The sequence below is a fragment of the Falco rusticolus genome, chromosome 3 (assembly GCF_015220075.1).
Source record: "Falco rusticolus isolate bFalRus1 chromosome 3, bFalRus1.pri, whole genome shotgun sequence".
Taxonomy (NCBI): Eukaryota; Metazoa; Chordata; class Aves; order Falconiformes; family Falconidae; genus Falco; species Falco rusticolus.
Window position 1 is genome coordinate 30,559,551 of NC_051189.1, and position 14,548 is coordinate 30,574,098.

Below are 14,548 nucleotides of genomic sequence, written 5' to 3' on the forward strand. Positions count from 1 at the left end.
AAAAGTGTGCTATTTACAGTAGTTAGAATAATAGTCTGTTAGGTGTGTGTGTAACATGACTAAATTTAAGTCATTCTGTGACCTATGTTTCTGTGCTTTCTCTCTGCTAAAAATGAAAGCATTCACCTTGATGTTGGCCAGGTTGCCTTTGTAGTGATGGTTGCTCTTAAATGGCATCCAGTTTGTCTGGGTGAAGCTTCCTCCATAATAAAGGTACAATTTCCTGAAGTTTTATTAAATGCTAGCTAACTAGCTAAAATTAGTCTCTCTGAATTTTTCCTTGTAAAACGTACAGTTGTTTAGTGCTAAAGTAGTTGGAAACCTTGCTTGAGATTTGTGTGTAAGGGGAGGTGCATGAGGGTCAGAGAACCCTGGAAGGCTCAGTCCTCTGCAGGCGCTGGCATTCCCCACTACCCCTGCCTTTCTTCTGTGCTATGGGATTTTCACACTCTGTTATCCTAGTGATTACACTAAATGATTTGTTGATGTATCCACACGTCTCTGAGTGAACGTAACACCTTGTTTGACTCTGTATTATTCACACAAGAAGAGTATCATATAATTTTCATTGAATACTTGATCAGCAGTTACTCCACATGATTTATGATTTCTGCAGTTACTCCACATGATTTATATTTACTGTTTAGCAAAACTGAGGACTTGAAAAATCCTACTTAATTTTTCGTATTTTATGTATGCAAATACAATTTTTTAAAAAAGAAGGCAGTTTCCTGGCTGTTTCCTGTTGGCTCTCAATTTTCATCTATACTTAGCACAATCACAATAATTAGTGTAATTTAACATAGATGTCGGCTAAAAATAATTCCGCTGGATTATGGTGCCCCTCCATACTCTGTTGATGTCGGGACCCAGTTTGATTAAGGCTCAGTCACTTTGGTTACAGTATTCTGTGCGTTGCCACTTGCTTACTTTGTGTGTCTTTATGTGATCCCTGTCTGTATTGCTAGTGCTTTCTCAAAATACAGCAGTTTCCAAAGTTAGAACTTTCTGCATTCTTGAAATAAATAAATCAGTTTATAAATTATTGATCTTTTCTCTTCTTTTTTTAGCTTCAATTTAACAGGACAACAGGACAAAATGTTTCTCTAGTTTGGGAATGGGGAGGAGGATTTTTAGACTGCTTGTGGTTAGTTACTACATTTCCTCTATTGTATTAGATAAAACCTGATGCAGTAGTCTTGAGTTGTATCGACTATTAATCACTGAAGATGTCATGTGAGAGAAAGTAATTTATCATAACTCAGAAACAGTTTGCAGGTAAATTTTATTTAGCTCATTTGTTGATACTATCAAGAATACTGTCTTGAGGAGTTGAAGCATTTATGTCTGGCATGTGCCAGAAACATAGAATTAACATAGGGTATGTAGGACTACTGTTACTATTGATATATTCTGTACCATAATATGGCATTCACTTAGAGGTGCATTATAAACCAAAAAAAAATATTTTCTTTTTCCTTGTAAGCTCTGCAAGTTTCACCCAAGTGATGTTTGCATTATTTTGCATTGTAAGGAAGCTTTGCCAGTAGGTTATACATCATGATGGACTTCCGGGTGACATTACTACATAGCATCAACTATCAGTTTGGCTAAACTACTTTATGCTGGGTTGCCACCTCTCAGGATATAATGTGTGTGTTCTATATATGCATTTGTGTTTATTTATGTCTCAGCTTTTTTATGTGAAACAGATTGTGAGAAGAATACTCTGTTTTGGATATATTGAATTTTGATTGTCTTTCCTTTGTAGTGTTCTAGTTTCCCTGTGCTTCTGAAAAAGTACTTGAAATTTGGCATCAAGTCGGTCTTTCACCATTCCGGTAAAACCTTGCAAAAGTTTGTCTTATTCATAAATCCTTGGCAAACATGGAACTTGGTCATTTTCAGTACAAGTTTTTTCTACTTCAGATGTAGTCCCTAATAACTGAATTCTTAGGAGAGCCAGTTAACCTGGGCACATTGCACTGTTGAGAGCAGAACAGGGATTTCCCAGCTGTGAACACCTTGAAGGAAAGCAAGGAAATGTATCCCTAGTTTTGCCACTAACAGGCCAGGCAGCTTCAGTGAGGAAGCCACTTTGTTTAGATCTGGAGAGGGTGACAGATGACAGTAAGGTTCTCCAGTACAACTGCCCTTCTTTTGGGGTGGTAAGAATTTCAGAACCTTTGGACTGTACAGCTGGATAGGTAATGGCCCAGCTCATCTGCAAAAAGGCCAGCAATAGCCTGGAAACTATGGTTTGTAACTGTGAGGCAGTGCTGCATAGTGTGTGTGCAGAAAAGGACTGAACTAAGCTTGCTTATGGAATTTAGCTATTGTTGTTTGTTATAATTATTTCTGTTAGATAAAATCTGTGACTTTCAGAAGAGTTTTCATTATATAACTATATGCTAATTTGCTATAGTTGAGTTCTGAAAATACACAATTCCTAAGTGACCTTTCAAGATGGTACCAAAGATGTTTTTCAGCAGTCCAGAAGTTAAGTATATTTGGAGAGTTTCAAATACTTCAGCTCTGCAGATACAGTGGACGTCTGTAAAGATTGTTTTCAGATGAAATATAGTGAGATGAATCTGATCTGTTTTTAAATCTCATCCTTCTCTGATGAGTATGCACATGCATATACATACGTACACGCAGACACATAAGATATACACCCAATGAGATATACATACGGTAAGTTGGTAAGAAGAGCTGCACATGCTGCAGAGGTTTTCAGGCGACATCAAGGGTTGCAGCAGTCCCTTGGGAACAGCAAGTGGACCCAGTCTGCTGATGGAAGGCTGCCACATCTCCGTGTCTTCTAGCGTTTCCTTATATAAGTAGTCTGCTCAGGACCAAAAATAGGCAGGGTTGATACAAAGTACGCTCTTGTTAAAGGCATCCTGAATTTACAGCTCCCTGCATGGAATCATCTTACTGATTTGCATTGGAATTTCTATGCATTTTAGGTTGTATTCGGTTTTGTTAGATCCAGAGCCAGCAAAGGCAGCGTAGTAAGCACCGCTTACCTCCACAAGGGTGAATTTCTTCTCTTCCCTCCTCCCTCATCTTCCCTGTTCCAGTTTTGCTTTCCTAGTAAGAATTACAACTAGAGCTCTAGGTATTCATGCTTGGGCCATAAATATTACTTTTCTGCTTGGACTACTGAATGGATTACATTTATGTAAATCAAAGTTATGTAACTTGATTTGGAAAGATTACTCTTTCCTTCTCCAAATATTTCGTCAGCCACTCTGCAAGTAATCAAGTAATCACTGCATAACACATGAAAATTCTCAAAAATATGACTCATCCTTTGTGTGCCTCTTTTCAGGGTATGTCATAAATTTTCAACAGTCCTGTTTAAATAATTTAGGGTAAAAATATATTGTGTTTTATGCTTGTGACAGTGGGCATAAGTTTTACTGATTATTATTTTATTTTAAGGACTCTTTATTATAATCCAGGGAAATCAAAGATGGCCATTAACAAACACAAACAGTACATTAAAAATGTCTTACCTTCCAATATGTGCTAAACCAGATGTTAATACGAAGGATATGTAATCTTAATAAATCCCTTTCTGCCTGCTTGCTTTTTGTTACAGATCTAAAAGTCTTTGCATTTTAGGAACAGAGATTTTGTACACCACAGAAATAGTTTTATTTTTAATAAAAAACAGTAGAAGTAATAGCAAATGCTTAAGAGAATGCCAAACTATACATTTTCAAAGTACCACATATCGATTTAGCTGTGTACCTTTCATTAACATTTAAACACAAAAAGATGCATACATAGATCTCTGCAAGCTACTTCAAAAATTTACTTATTTTTGAGATGGCTACAGTTAGCCTGTGATTGTGTAATAGTCTAATAATTATTTATTAGTAATTTGGATTTTTTGATAATTAAGTATTTGGAATTTTCCTACTTATATCCCATTAAGACTATCATTTACTGCAATAACATTCAATATTTACAGAACCCAAGTATAAATGTTGCTTTCTGACATCATTTTTGCATTTATTTTTTGAAGTAAAAGGGCTTTTACTTGACAAATTAATCAAAACAACTTTTGGTGTGGATGGCAGCATTAAGAAGTGTAGTAAACAGTCAACTTGGATGGCATTTGAGTGGTTCCAGTGTTTTACCAAGCTGATCTGGCTCACTGCACCGAATGATTCCTGCAGCCTTTCAGAATTCTCAATGATGCTGACTTTTCCTTTGATAATAGGACTTGCACATCTATTTCTGTGGACTTGACAGAAGCTTTCAGCTTACTTCATTAAATTTTTACAGTGTAGCAGGACTCAGTTGGATTTTTAGGCAGTTGGGAGGTTTAGGAAGAATAGTTTCCTACCATGGAGCTATAGTTTTGAGAGTTATGTGCTCTCCATCCTCCCTTCTCTGCAGCTGATACCCTTAAGAGGTAAATGTTTCATTGAATGATGATGAGAGGATGGTTTCTACTTGTAGTGGTTTTGTGTGGCAAGGTTTTGGTAGCAGGGGGGCTGCAGGGGTGGCTTCTGTGAGAAGCTGCCAGAAGCTTCCCCCATGTCCAGTGGAGCCAATGCCAGCTGGCTCGAAGATGAACCTACCACTGGCCAAGGCTGAGCTCATCAACGATGGTGGTAGCACCTCTAGGATAGCGTATTTAGAAAAAAAATAATCTGCGCCAGCAGGGGAGAGGCATGAGACTGTCTGAGAGAAACAGCTCTGCAGACGCCAGGGTCAGTGAAGAAAGAGGGGGAGGAGGTGCTCCAGGTGCCGAAGCAGAGGTTCCCCTGCAGCCTGTGGTGAGGGCCTGTTCCCCTGCAGCCCATGGAGGTTAATGGTGGACCAGATACCCACTCCACAGCCTGTGGAGACCCCATGCCAGAGCAGACGGATACCCAAAGGAGGCTGCGAACCTGTGGGATGCCCACACTGAAGCAAGATTGCTGGCAGGACTTGTGGACCTGTGAAGAAAGCCCAGGCAGGAGCAGGTTTGCTGGCAGGTCTTGTGACCCCGCATGGGATCCACGCTGGAGCAGTCCATTTCTGAAGGACCACATCCCATGGAAGGGACCCACGCTGGAGCAGTGTTTGAAGGACTGCAACCTGTGGGAAGAACCCACGTTGGAGAAGTTCATGGAGAACTGTCTGCCGTGGGAGGGACACCACGCTGGAGCAGGGGAAGAGTTTGAGGAGGGAGTGGCAGAAACATGTGATGAACTGACCCCAACCTCCATTCCCTGTTCACCTGCGCTGCTTGGGGGTAGGACACAGAGAAATCTGGAATTAAGTTAAGCTTGGGAACAGGAGAGAGGTGGGGGGAAGGTGTTTTTTTCTGATTTGAATGGTAATAAATTAAACTTATTCTCCCCAAGTCTAGTCCCTTTTGCCCATGACGGTAATTGCTGAGTGGTCTCCTGTCCTTATCTTGACCCATGAGCCTTCCGTTAGATTTTCTCTCCCCTGTCTGGTTGAGGAGGGGAGTGATAAAGGAGCAGTCTTGGCGGGCATCTGGCATTCAGCCAAGGTTAAACCACTACACTACTTATTCAAATTAAGTACATCTACTGTCTGCATTATTGTGTGTAGAAGTTTCCAGTTTGAAAAGACAATCAAGGTTACAAATTTAAGTACCCAGAAGCCTGCAAATACGCACAACCTGCATCCAGCCTTCTGATGCAGTTGGGTATAGTCATTAGTTACATGATTATGGATTATGTTTCTGTAGGCTTCCTTGCCAGTTTCTGTTCACAGAATGGATGAGTCCACTTATTCAGTATTTTTTTTCCACCTCTTTGTTCAGTTATAGACTTGTGCCTTTTTTTCAGCACACTATCTGAACTATTTTGAATTAATTAGCTAGTGGTTTTTTCCTCTGGTGCCCATCATGATAGTATCTGAGTGCTTCACATATGTAATTATATTTCACAACATCCTGGTGAGATAAGAGGTTGGTATAATCTCCACATTCTATGAGATAAAGCGGGAGCTAAGGCACGAAGAGAATAAACCCCAAAACCCCTGTTATTGCTGAACGTGCAGAATGAATCAGTTAGGACTGCATTATCTCAGTGCTTCAGTATACTGTACAGTAAATCTTGCCAAACCACAACTTGCAGTTGCACCTGTGAGCATTCGCTTATTACTACAAATGAGTGAATCACAAGTCAGGTGCTCAGACAGATGTTTACTGCTGAAAGTTGGGGTTAAATGACTTTCCTTATACCACAGAGGAACTCTAGAAGACATGCAAGTAAAATCCAGTTCTCTAAGGCACCATTCAGCTTATCTAACCACAGGAGTGGACTTTCTGTCCTTGATGTCCTTCATCACACACCTTTTGCAGTTTGCAACAAAGCGGCTCAGAGATCGCATAGGCAGCAGCAGACTGTCTTCCTGCTGCTGCCAAGCAGTTCAGTTCTCTGCGCTGAATGAGCAAGAGGTCCCGTGGTGGTGTAGTGCAGCGTGTTTTCTGTAAAGACTTTGTCATTAATGCATACACACAATCGGGCAGGGCAGGTCACTGGAACGTCCTTATTTTTGATATCTCCAAACTTTGCTCAACTTCACAACCCTAAAGCTATTAACTTAATGGAAGCTGGGTTTTGGGGGTGAGGGGGTGATGTAGATTTGTACCACAAGGTTGTAGATGTTAATCTTTTGGCGTTTAGAGCAAATGAACATTTTTTAAATTATTATTCCATAAAATTTGATGTTTTCATCTATGTAAGACAGACAAGGTTGAAACTCTTATCTTTACCCTTTAGGGTAATAAAGTGAATTGCTGCATTAGTAGGTCACTGAATTCAGTGTAGACCATTAATATAGTGGCATGCAGTGTTTTGCCCGGTATTTTCTGGCAGCAAAAAAACTGAAAGACTGAAAATTTTTCAGGTTGAAGAGCAGAATGTGCCAAAGGGACTTCAGGAGAACAATACAGTGACCCAAGCTTTGGCTCCTGCTTTGCCTTTGCTGACTTTTCCACTAGAAATTTTGTCTGATTCTGTCCTCTACCAGTCCTAAACTCAGAATTAATTTGGGTTTGTCTTGCAGTGTCATCAGTCAAACGGATGCAATTCAAAAGCTTAATTGCCTCCATCTCTTATGTTGCATCTAAATCTCCCCTTGCAGCCCTACTCACCTGGAGAACAGCTACTGAATCTGGTCTGTAAATTGATATGGAATAGTGTAACAATTATAGTAGTTTTAAGCTGACTACCTTTAAGACTACCTTGGTGGTCTTCAAAATTGAATTAGTAAAAAAGTTAAACTAGAAGGATGGGGGAAGAGTAGGGGGCTCTGTTGCCCAGGAGGCTGAGTTGCTCTGAGCGCTCTTCATGTCTTTGTGCAGCCAGTGGCCTTCTGGGCTCACATGCTTCCTTTTTTTTTATGTTGCAGTGCCATGTTGTTCTTAGCTGTTGCTTCGATTGTAATTTCTCACTTTATTTTCCCTGTTGCTGTCTAATCAGCTCATTTTCTCATTTATTTTTTCCTTGATTTCCCTTGATGGCTTCCAGCCATATGTTTTTTAGTGAACCTTGAATTTTGAGAGTCAGAGATGAGGGGCAGTAAGTTTTTCTCGTGCCAGCTCCTGCTCAGAAAATCCCAGCTGTTTCTCTGCTCCTTGGCTCTTAAACTGGACCCTAGTCCCCGTCTGCCCCAGTGGTTCTCCCCATCCCTTCTCCCAACATAATCTGTTGTCTTTCTAACTCTTTTTACTCCCTGCCTGGTTTCTAGCTTTTCCTTGTGTGCTTTGATTCCAGCTTAGACTTGCAGTCTTTTACCCAGTTGTCAGTTTTCTGCTGGTTTAACATCACCCTTCCTTTCCAGCAGTAGTCTTTCATTTCAGGCTGCTTCTCGCAAATGCCTTTTTCTTGTAACTGGTCGTTGTCCCCTCTGCCATGTTTCCCTGTTTGGTGTCAGGAGGGGACATGATGTCTCCGAAGGAGAGGGACAAGGAAAAACTCCCTGCTGCCATGCTTGGAAAAGACCCAGCTTTGGTCTGAGCAGTGAGAGCCGTGATTATAGAGAAAGCTATTCCCGGCCTCAGTTAGAACATGTCCAGTGTGTAATCCTCAGGAAATTAAGCTGCAGGGAATGTGCAAACGGCATTTATTTCCAAGAGCTTTTAGCTTTCAGGAATGGAAAAAGTTTTACCCCAGAAAAAAAAAAAAAAAAAAAAAAAGCAAGCAGTGTTGTCTTCTCCGATTTTTAGATTCTTCTCCAGAATATTGAATTATTAGAGCTTCTACAAGGAATAATAATTTATTGTGACTAAAACTGCATTGATCTGTGATCTTTGTTCTCATAAACAGTGATTTTTCTTTCACTAAAAGTTTTTATGGATGTTGTGTGTGTATGTGGATATGTGTGCTTAAACTGAGATAGCTAGCATGGAAGATGACATATAGACTGATGAAGGCTTGCCAAATTTATTAGCTATGTAAAATAAGGTCCACTAATGGGGATCCCAGTAGTAATGCATGATCATCAGAAAGGCTAATTTGATTGGAATTTCAGATGAAAGATATGCATATAAAGTGGCTTTAGCACAGGTGTTTGAAAGTGCTATAAAAATTTGTTCGTTTGCATTTTTGTTTAAAAATAATTTTGAATGTAAAACAATGCTGTGTTTTTCAAAGAAAATATTCTTGCTTGAAATGCCAGTCTTTAGGTGAGTTTTCTAATGATGCTGATATATGTGAGATTAATTACATATACATTTTGTGTTTGAAAGAGTTATATAAAGCAGTGGGTTGTAATTGAGCAACTCTGAGATGTAATCCCAGCTGTCATTGATTCCTATGGTTTTAGGGCAAGTTAGCTTGACTCTTGCTGGTTGCAGTCCTCAAAGAAGTCTCATAGAAGTGCTGTGAGAAGAGTTATCACATTTTTTTCCATCTTTAAGGCACACTAATATACATTTACATGTTAGCTTAGTATAAAGTTTATGGTTAGACTGAAATTGCTTTGCAAATGAAGGATGATGCTGTCTCTGTCTCATATTTCTTCAAATATTCCTGGGATATCTTAGGAGTGTTTAGCATACAGACCTTTCGTATAGAACAAGATATTTAACTACTATGTAAACATCTGTTCTCTAAATGTTAGGAGTTAATTTGATTAAGGAGCTGTTTGATTACTTCCTCTGCTCAGAAGACAGAGGTGACGCTGGCTCTGCGGAGCACATCGACGGCATACGCGCAGAGTGGCAGCAGGAGCTGCAGCAGAGCACTGCCATCAAGTTTCACTGTGATTCGTTCAGAGCCCAAGTCTCCTTTTACCTCGGTCCAGATATTTTGCTCTGCCTCCCTCTCCTGTGTAATTATTCCTGAGCACTATAGAGCACAACTTGAATCAAGGTTGTCTTCTTTAAACTGTAATTTTTGTATTGTGACAATGCTCTTTAATTAGAAGATTCAGCCTGGTTGAGGGAAAACTCACTGTTGTTCCATACACACAACATGGCAGTTCAGGTACAGAGGTGTCGGGTAACTTGTCAGGTCCCATGGTTTCAAAATCACCCCAAACCTAACAGTAGCTGCCACAAAAAAAGGGGCATGCTGCCAGTGTCTTGTTCCAAACTGCACATATCCCTTCCCTGTATTGACTGTAGTTGCCGATGGGTTTCACTGAGCTGGCTTGCCTGCAGCTGGTGGATGAGAAACAGAGGGGGAGAGGGAAGGAAAGGTGAGCTTGTGGGCTTTGGCAGCAGCCTGCAGTTGCATGGAGTTAGGCCTCCATTAAAGCATGCCTCAGGTGGAGGTGGCTGGTGCCCTGCGCCCTGAAGCATGCGCACTCCTTACCTTCTTACAGTAAGGCATGCTTACAGTGGTGCAAGCTACACCGTGTAGTCTACTGAATGTGCTTTTGCATTACCTTTTGTAGTCTTTCATAATGCAGCTGCTTTCTTTGGTGCATTGAGAGTAACCTAACACACTTAATCGATGCATTTTCTCTAAATCCTGCTCATCAGAAACTGGTTAAACTAGTTTGCCATTGGAATGCTCCCCTGTCCTCTCCTGGATCCTGTCCCACCTTCTGTAAATCATCACCTTCCTGAGGCTGCTGAACTTTCCCTCATATCAACTAGGCTATGGTTTCTATCTTGAAACTTAAGTCCTTGCTTTGTCAACCAGAGAGAAAGCTTTTTTATTTATGGAAGCTTTTCAAAGCCTTATTAGCCATGTCTTTTAAAGCTCCCAAGCCCTTCGTTCTGGGAGGAAAGACATGCCACTTGCTAGAGTTTCTTCATGGCTAAGAAAACTGCACTCTCAGGCTGGGCAGTTTTCTGTTTGGGAGAGAAATGAGCAGGCATGATTTCCTGATCTTTCTTGTACTGTGGTATACACAGAGTTCCTGTTACTTATTATTTTCAGTCCAAACTGATTAACAGCAAAGCTCAGAATTTACAATTGCAGTTTCTGCCAGGGTCTCAGCAAACCCATCTCTTAAGATACTGTCTACAGTCAGTGAGCAGTAAGGGTTTTACTGTTGAAACTGTTGCTCTCTGTACCCCTGTATCAAACACTGAACTTAGTCCCTGTGCGTAACATACCAGTCTCATTTTAATTCCTGAAAAGTTCCTGATGCTGTATTTATTGAATTTGGATATTCTGCTGTTGCACTTGAATAAATCTTTGAAGTTAAATAGATGTGATGCTGAATACAAACAAAAATGATAAGGTAAAAGGCAGGTTGAATGTAAGTACCTAATCAGCATTGTTAGTGAACCGGTTTAGATTTTCTGTTCAAGGAAATTCTATGGAAGATAATTTTGAGAGAATGTTAATTGTTCTTACATAAAAATGTTTAATTAAAAAAACCACACTTATCTGAAACTATACTATAGTTAAAGGTAAAAGGAGAATACTTTTAAGTAACACAGAAACAAATTGTTACTGGATGTTTTTATAAACAGAAATTATGGTAATTCAGAAGGCAAATTATTGAGGGAAGAGATCTGAGCATTGCAGAGGCTGTTATTTTTTGGTTTTCCCATAGGAACATGGTAGTATTGTATGGAATATTGGTGCTTAGTTTGCTTCTCACTGGAGGGAGGTTGCTTTGGAAATCCTTTTTGGCAAAAGTCACTATTACAAAATGCTAGCAGTTTCCAGCTCTGTTTCTAAATTATTGGTTTTCTTATTATTTTAAATGAAGTAGGGATAAGAAGACTTTGAAGAATTGTTATTGACCTGAAAGTTAATCCACTGGTGAGTCAGATAATGCCACACAGGACTCCCTGAGTAAAAGAGCAATGACCATAAAACAGATATCAGGGGTCACCAAACTCATGTGGGAAGTCAGTGAAGGAGACAAGGAGGTGGTCATTTGTTTATGGATGGCCATCCTTCAAGAGAGAAGAGAGTTCTGCAATGAATTCTCCAGGTCTTGTAGTAATGGTTACTATAAATCTTAACCCGAGGAAAGAGGTTGCTGATTAAACTAAGAGAATCAGTTTGAAAAGCAAAGAGAAAACAATCTTGTATTTATCTTGTTGAATCAGTTTACAATTAGAAACTCAATATAGAATCAAATTAGTCTTTTGTCTTTTTAGCGATGTAGGAGTTTTCTCTCTCCCCACCTTCCTCCTTTGCTTCTCTAAATCTTACCACTTGTGATTACTGAAGATCCAATAGAGTCCTTGTACCTTTTTGCAAAACTGCAAGGATTTGTTCTTGCTCCCTGGCTCATTTCCCAGGTTTCACCTACAAAAGATCCCCTGCGTTTCAAGAAGAGCTGCTCTGTTCTGTTTTCTCATCCTTCTACGGTGTTCCATTATTTGTTCAGTAGCTGCTCTGTTATCCCTTGGAGATGGGGGCAGCTGTCATATGAAACGCTACAGGTGTTGTCATCCACTTATGGAAAATCCTATCTAGGTTAGGCACAGTTTTAGCCTAGAGTTCTTTACAGGCTAAAAAGTTTTAGAGAGCTTTGGGAAGAAAATTCTATTCAGTAAATATAGCATTTTTCATTTAGAGAATACCTTTTTTTGTAAATGGTAGTCTGAAAAACTGCATTCGTTTTAGGTATGTAACTTAGGAGTGTTTCACAGTTTTAAGAATATGTAAACTTGATGTAGAAGCGATAAAATTGTCTCTTCACTGGACTGTTATTGTAAGCAAAAGTTTAATATTGCAGCTTATCCTTTAAATACCGTCACACTTGGAAATTTTGGAAAGGTTAGTCTGTGGCATAAGCACTTTTTTGTAACATATTTGTATAATGTTGAATCCCAGATGGAATCAAAGGAGCAAACCGATTTAAGCCTTTAACCAGCATGCAAGGGTATTTTAATGAAAATTAGTCTGATTTTTCCTTTGAAGCTGTGCATGTGCTGAAAAGGAATGCTACAGATATTCCTGTAGGTAATGCTGGGGACTTATCTAACATTACTTATGTTAGATTGCTAACTCTTGAAAGCATGTGTTTAGTCTTAATCGATATGATAATCAACTGCTCTCTGTTCTATTATGATTTCTTAATCTTATTAACCTAAATATTTCCTATTAATATTTACATCTGTGACACTTCCGTTAGGTAACTGCTGACAGATCTAAATCAGTCTAAGCCTAGTAAGAACAGTGGAGTTGCTGCAAACTCAAGAGATGGTCTGTTTCAAGATTTGCACAATTACTTATTTTTAAATGGTATAAGGAAAGGAGTTGAAATAATCTTTTGGATTGTTACAATTATGGTTATTCACCCACTTAGTACTAGTGACTTCAGGTGTGGTTAGTGTCTTCCCTTGCTCCCTTTTCTGAATTCTGTGTTCCTGTCCTTGCTTCCAGAACATTGCCCAGCACCATCTCACCAGAACCCTGTTTTCATTTTCTCCAGTGGTCGTTTCCCTTTTGTTTTTTTCCAGCCTTTCCTTTTACTGTTTCTCCACTCTCATCATCTTGTATGTATGTCAAATCAGGAGCTCACTTACTAATGTACCAAGTAATGTGCTTTTCCTGGAAGTGCACACTTTCTGAAACAATTTAATGGTTCCTCTTTCAGGATGAGTTCCTTACGTGCTGTTCTGTCTGTGTCCAAACTTGGCATAAGCAGCCCAGGACAGGAAATACACCACTGTTTATACAAGATGAAATGCATAAATTGTCTTTGATTTGTTTGAAATGCAAATGGCTGTACGCTTTGTCAAGAGAACCTGAGATGTTCTTTGTTATTTTATTTCCTTTTTAGATGCACTGTATTTGCCAGCATCAGGGACAGCAAAGGAAGAAGCAGCTCAGGGAGAACCTGACTGCCTTGCGAAATATTTCAGTGTTGTTTGGTGTAAGGCATCAAAGAAAAAGCACAAGAAGTGGGAAGGAGATGCTGTTCTTATTACAAAAGGAAAGTCAGTAATATTGAAAGATATGGAAGGCAAAGACATTGGAAGAGGTACTGTAGATTTGCATACTTCTGTAAGTGAACAACTAGCTTAAAATTACTGTGCTGTGAAAAAAGAGACCCAGCTTTTTAGATAATTTCGAGTTCTCCGTACCAATGTCAACCACATGATGAAAGAACAGTAGGGTTTTTTTTTTGGGGGGTGGTGTGGGGAGAGACTGAAAGAAAGCTTTATATTTCTTATGTATAAGGCAGATGCATGGGGGAGGCTGGGGCAGGCTGAATAACATTATTCACAGAAACACCAAATGCTAGTCCAAGGAGAGGATCTGGAAATGAACGGCTGTACTAATTCAACAGAGATGCCAAATGAGGGATGACTAGTTGATTTTGGTTGCTTGCATAGTGCATCAAAGAAGGTCTTAAAATTAGGGGAGAATATACAGGTAAGTTCCTTTTAGATATTCCAGTCAGTAATGGTAATCGGGAATGTCTGAGGTTGGATCTGTACTTTTCAGCCAGCCAAACAACTAAAAATATTATCTTTATCGGAAAGACGAGCAAACAGCAACATTTTCCAGCCCAGCCAAAGTCAACTGTGTAGCAATTTTTAGTCTTGTAGTTTTAGCAGCAGCTGCTGCTCTAAGACACAGTTTGGGTTGATATCAGAGTTAAAAATAAGACTTGCAAACTATAGGCTGCAATCAGCTTGAGGCAGTATTTTTTTACAGAAAGCAAGGCAAGAATTAACTTTGCTAACTGAGCCAAAGATATTTTGTAAAGGAGTAGGATTGGACAATGTTGCTACAAAACATAATTTGATTATTTTTAGGGCTGAGGTGGCTTCTCTGTGCTTTTGTTACAATCATGATATTGTGAGCCTTGTTAGGACGAGGCAGTTTTGATTTGCGAATCAGTCTGTGACTTAGAAGTTAATTTAAATGTATTTATAGCAAAGCAATATATGTACAGGCTTGCTTGTTTTTTAAAAAGGCAGAGAGAAAGAGAGTAATGCCTGGAATGCATCAGCCACCACCCTATTGTTCTTGTGTTTTTTCAAGTCCTGTCTTCTTGAATTAGCAGAAAACACAACAGAAAAATGAATATTCTGAGTTTTGCTGGTAAAAGTCTTTCTGCTGTGTTTGATGGTGTCAGGGAGCACAGTGATACCAATGTCATTGGTGCTAACTTGCCTATTCAGAGTTGC

The 14,548-nt window shown here is 39.5% G+C and overlaps 1 protein-coding gene across 2 annotated transcripts in view; it reads left to right on the forward strand.

Annotated features, from left to right (window-relative positions):
• Nucleotides 1-14,548, forward strand: part of RAD54B (RAD54 homolog B) — a 70,061-nt gene that overhangs the window by 30,228 nt on the left and 25,285 nt on the right. For both annotated transcript variants that reach the window (XM_037379575.1, XM_037379576.1), the window contains one exon: nt 13,192-13,392. In XM_037379575.1, the coding sequence (XP_037235472.1) occupies nt 13,192-13,392 (201 nt within the window). The remainder of the gene's footprint in view (nt 1-13,191; nt 13,393-14,548) is intronic.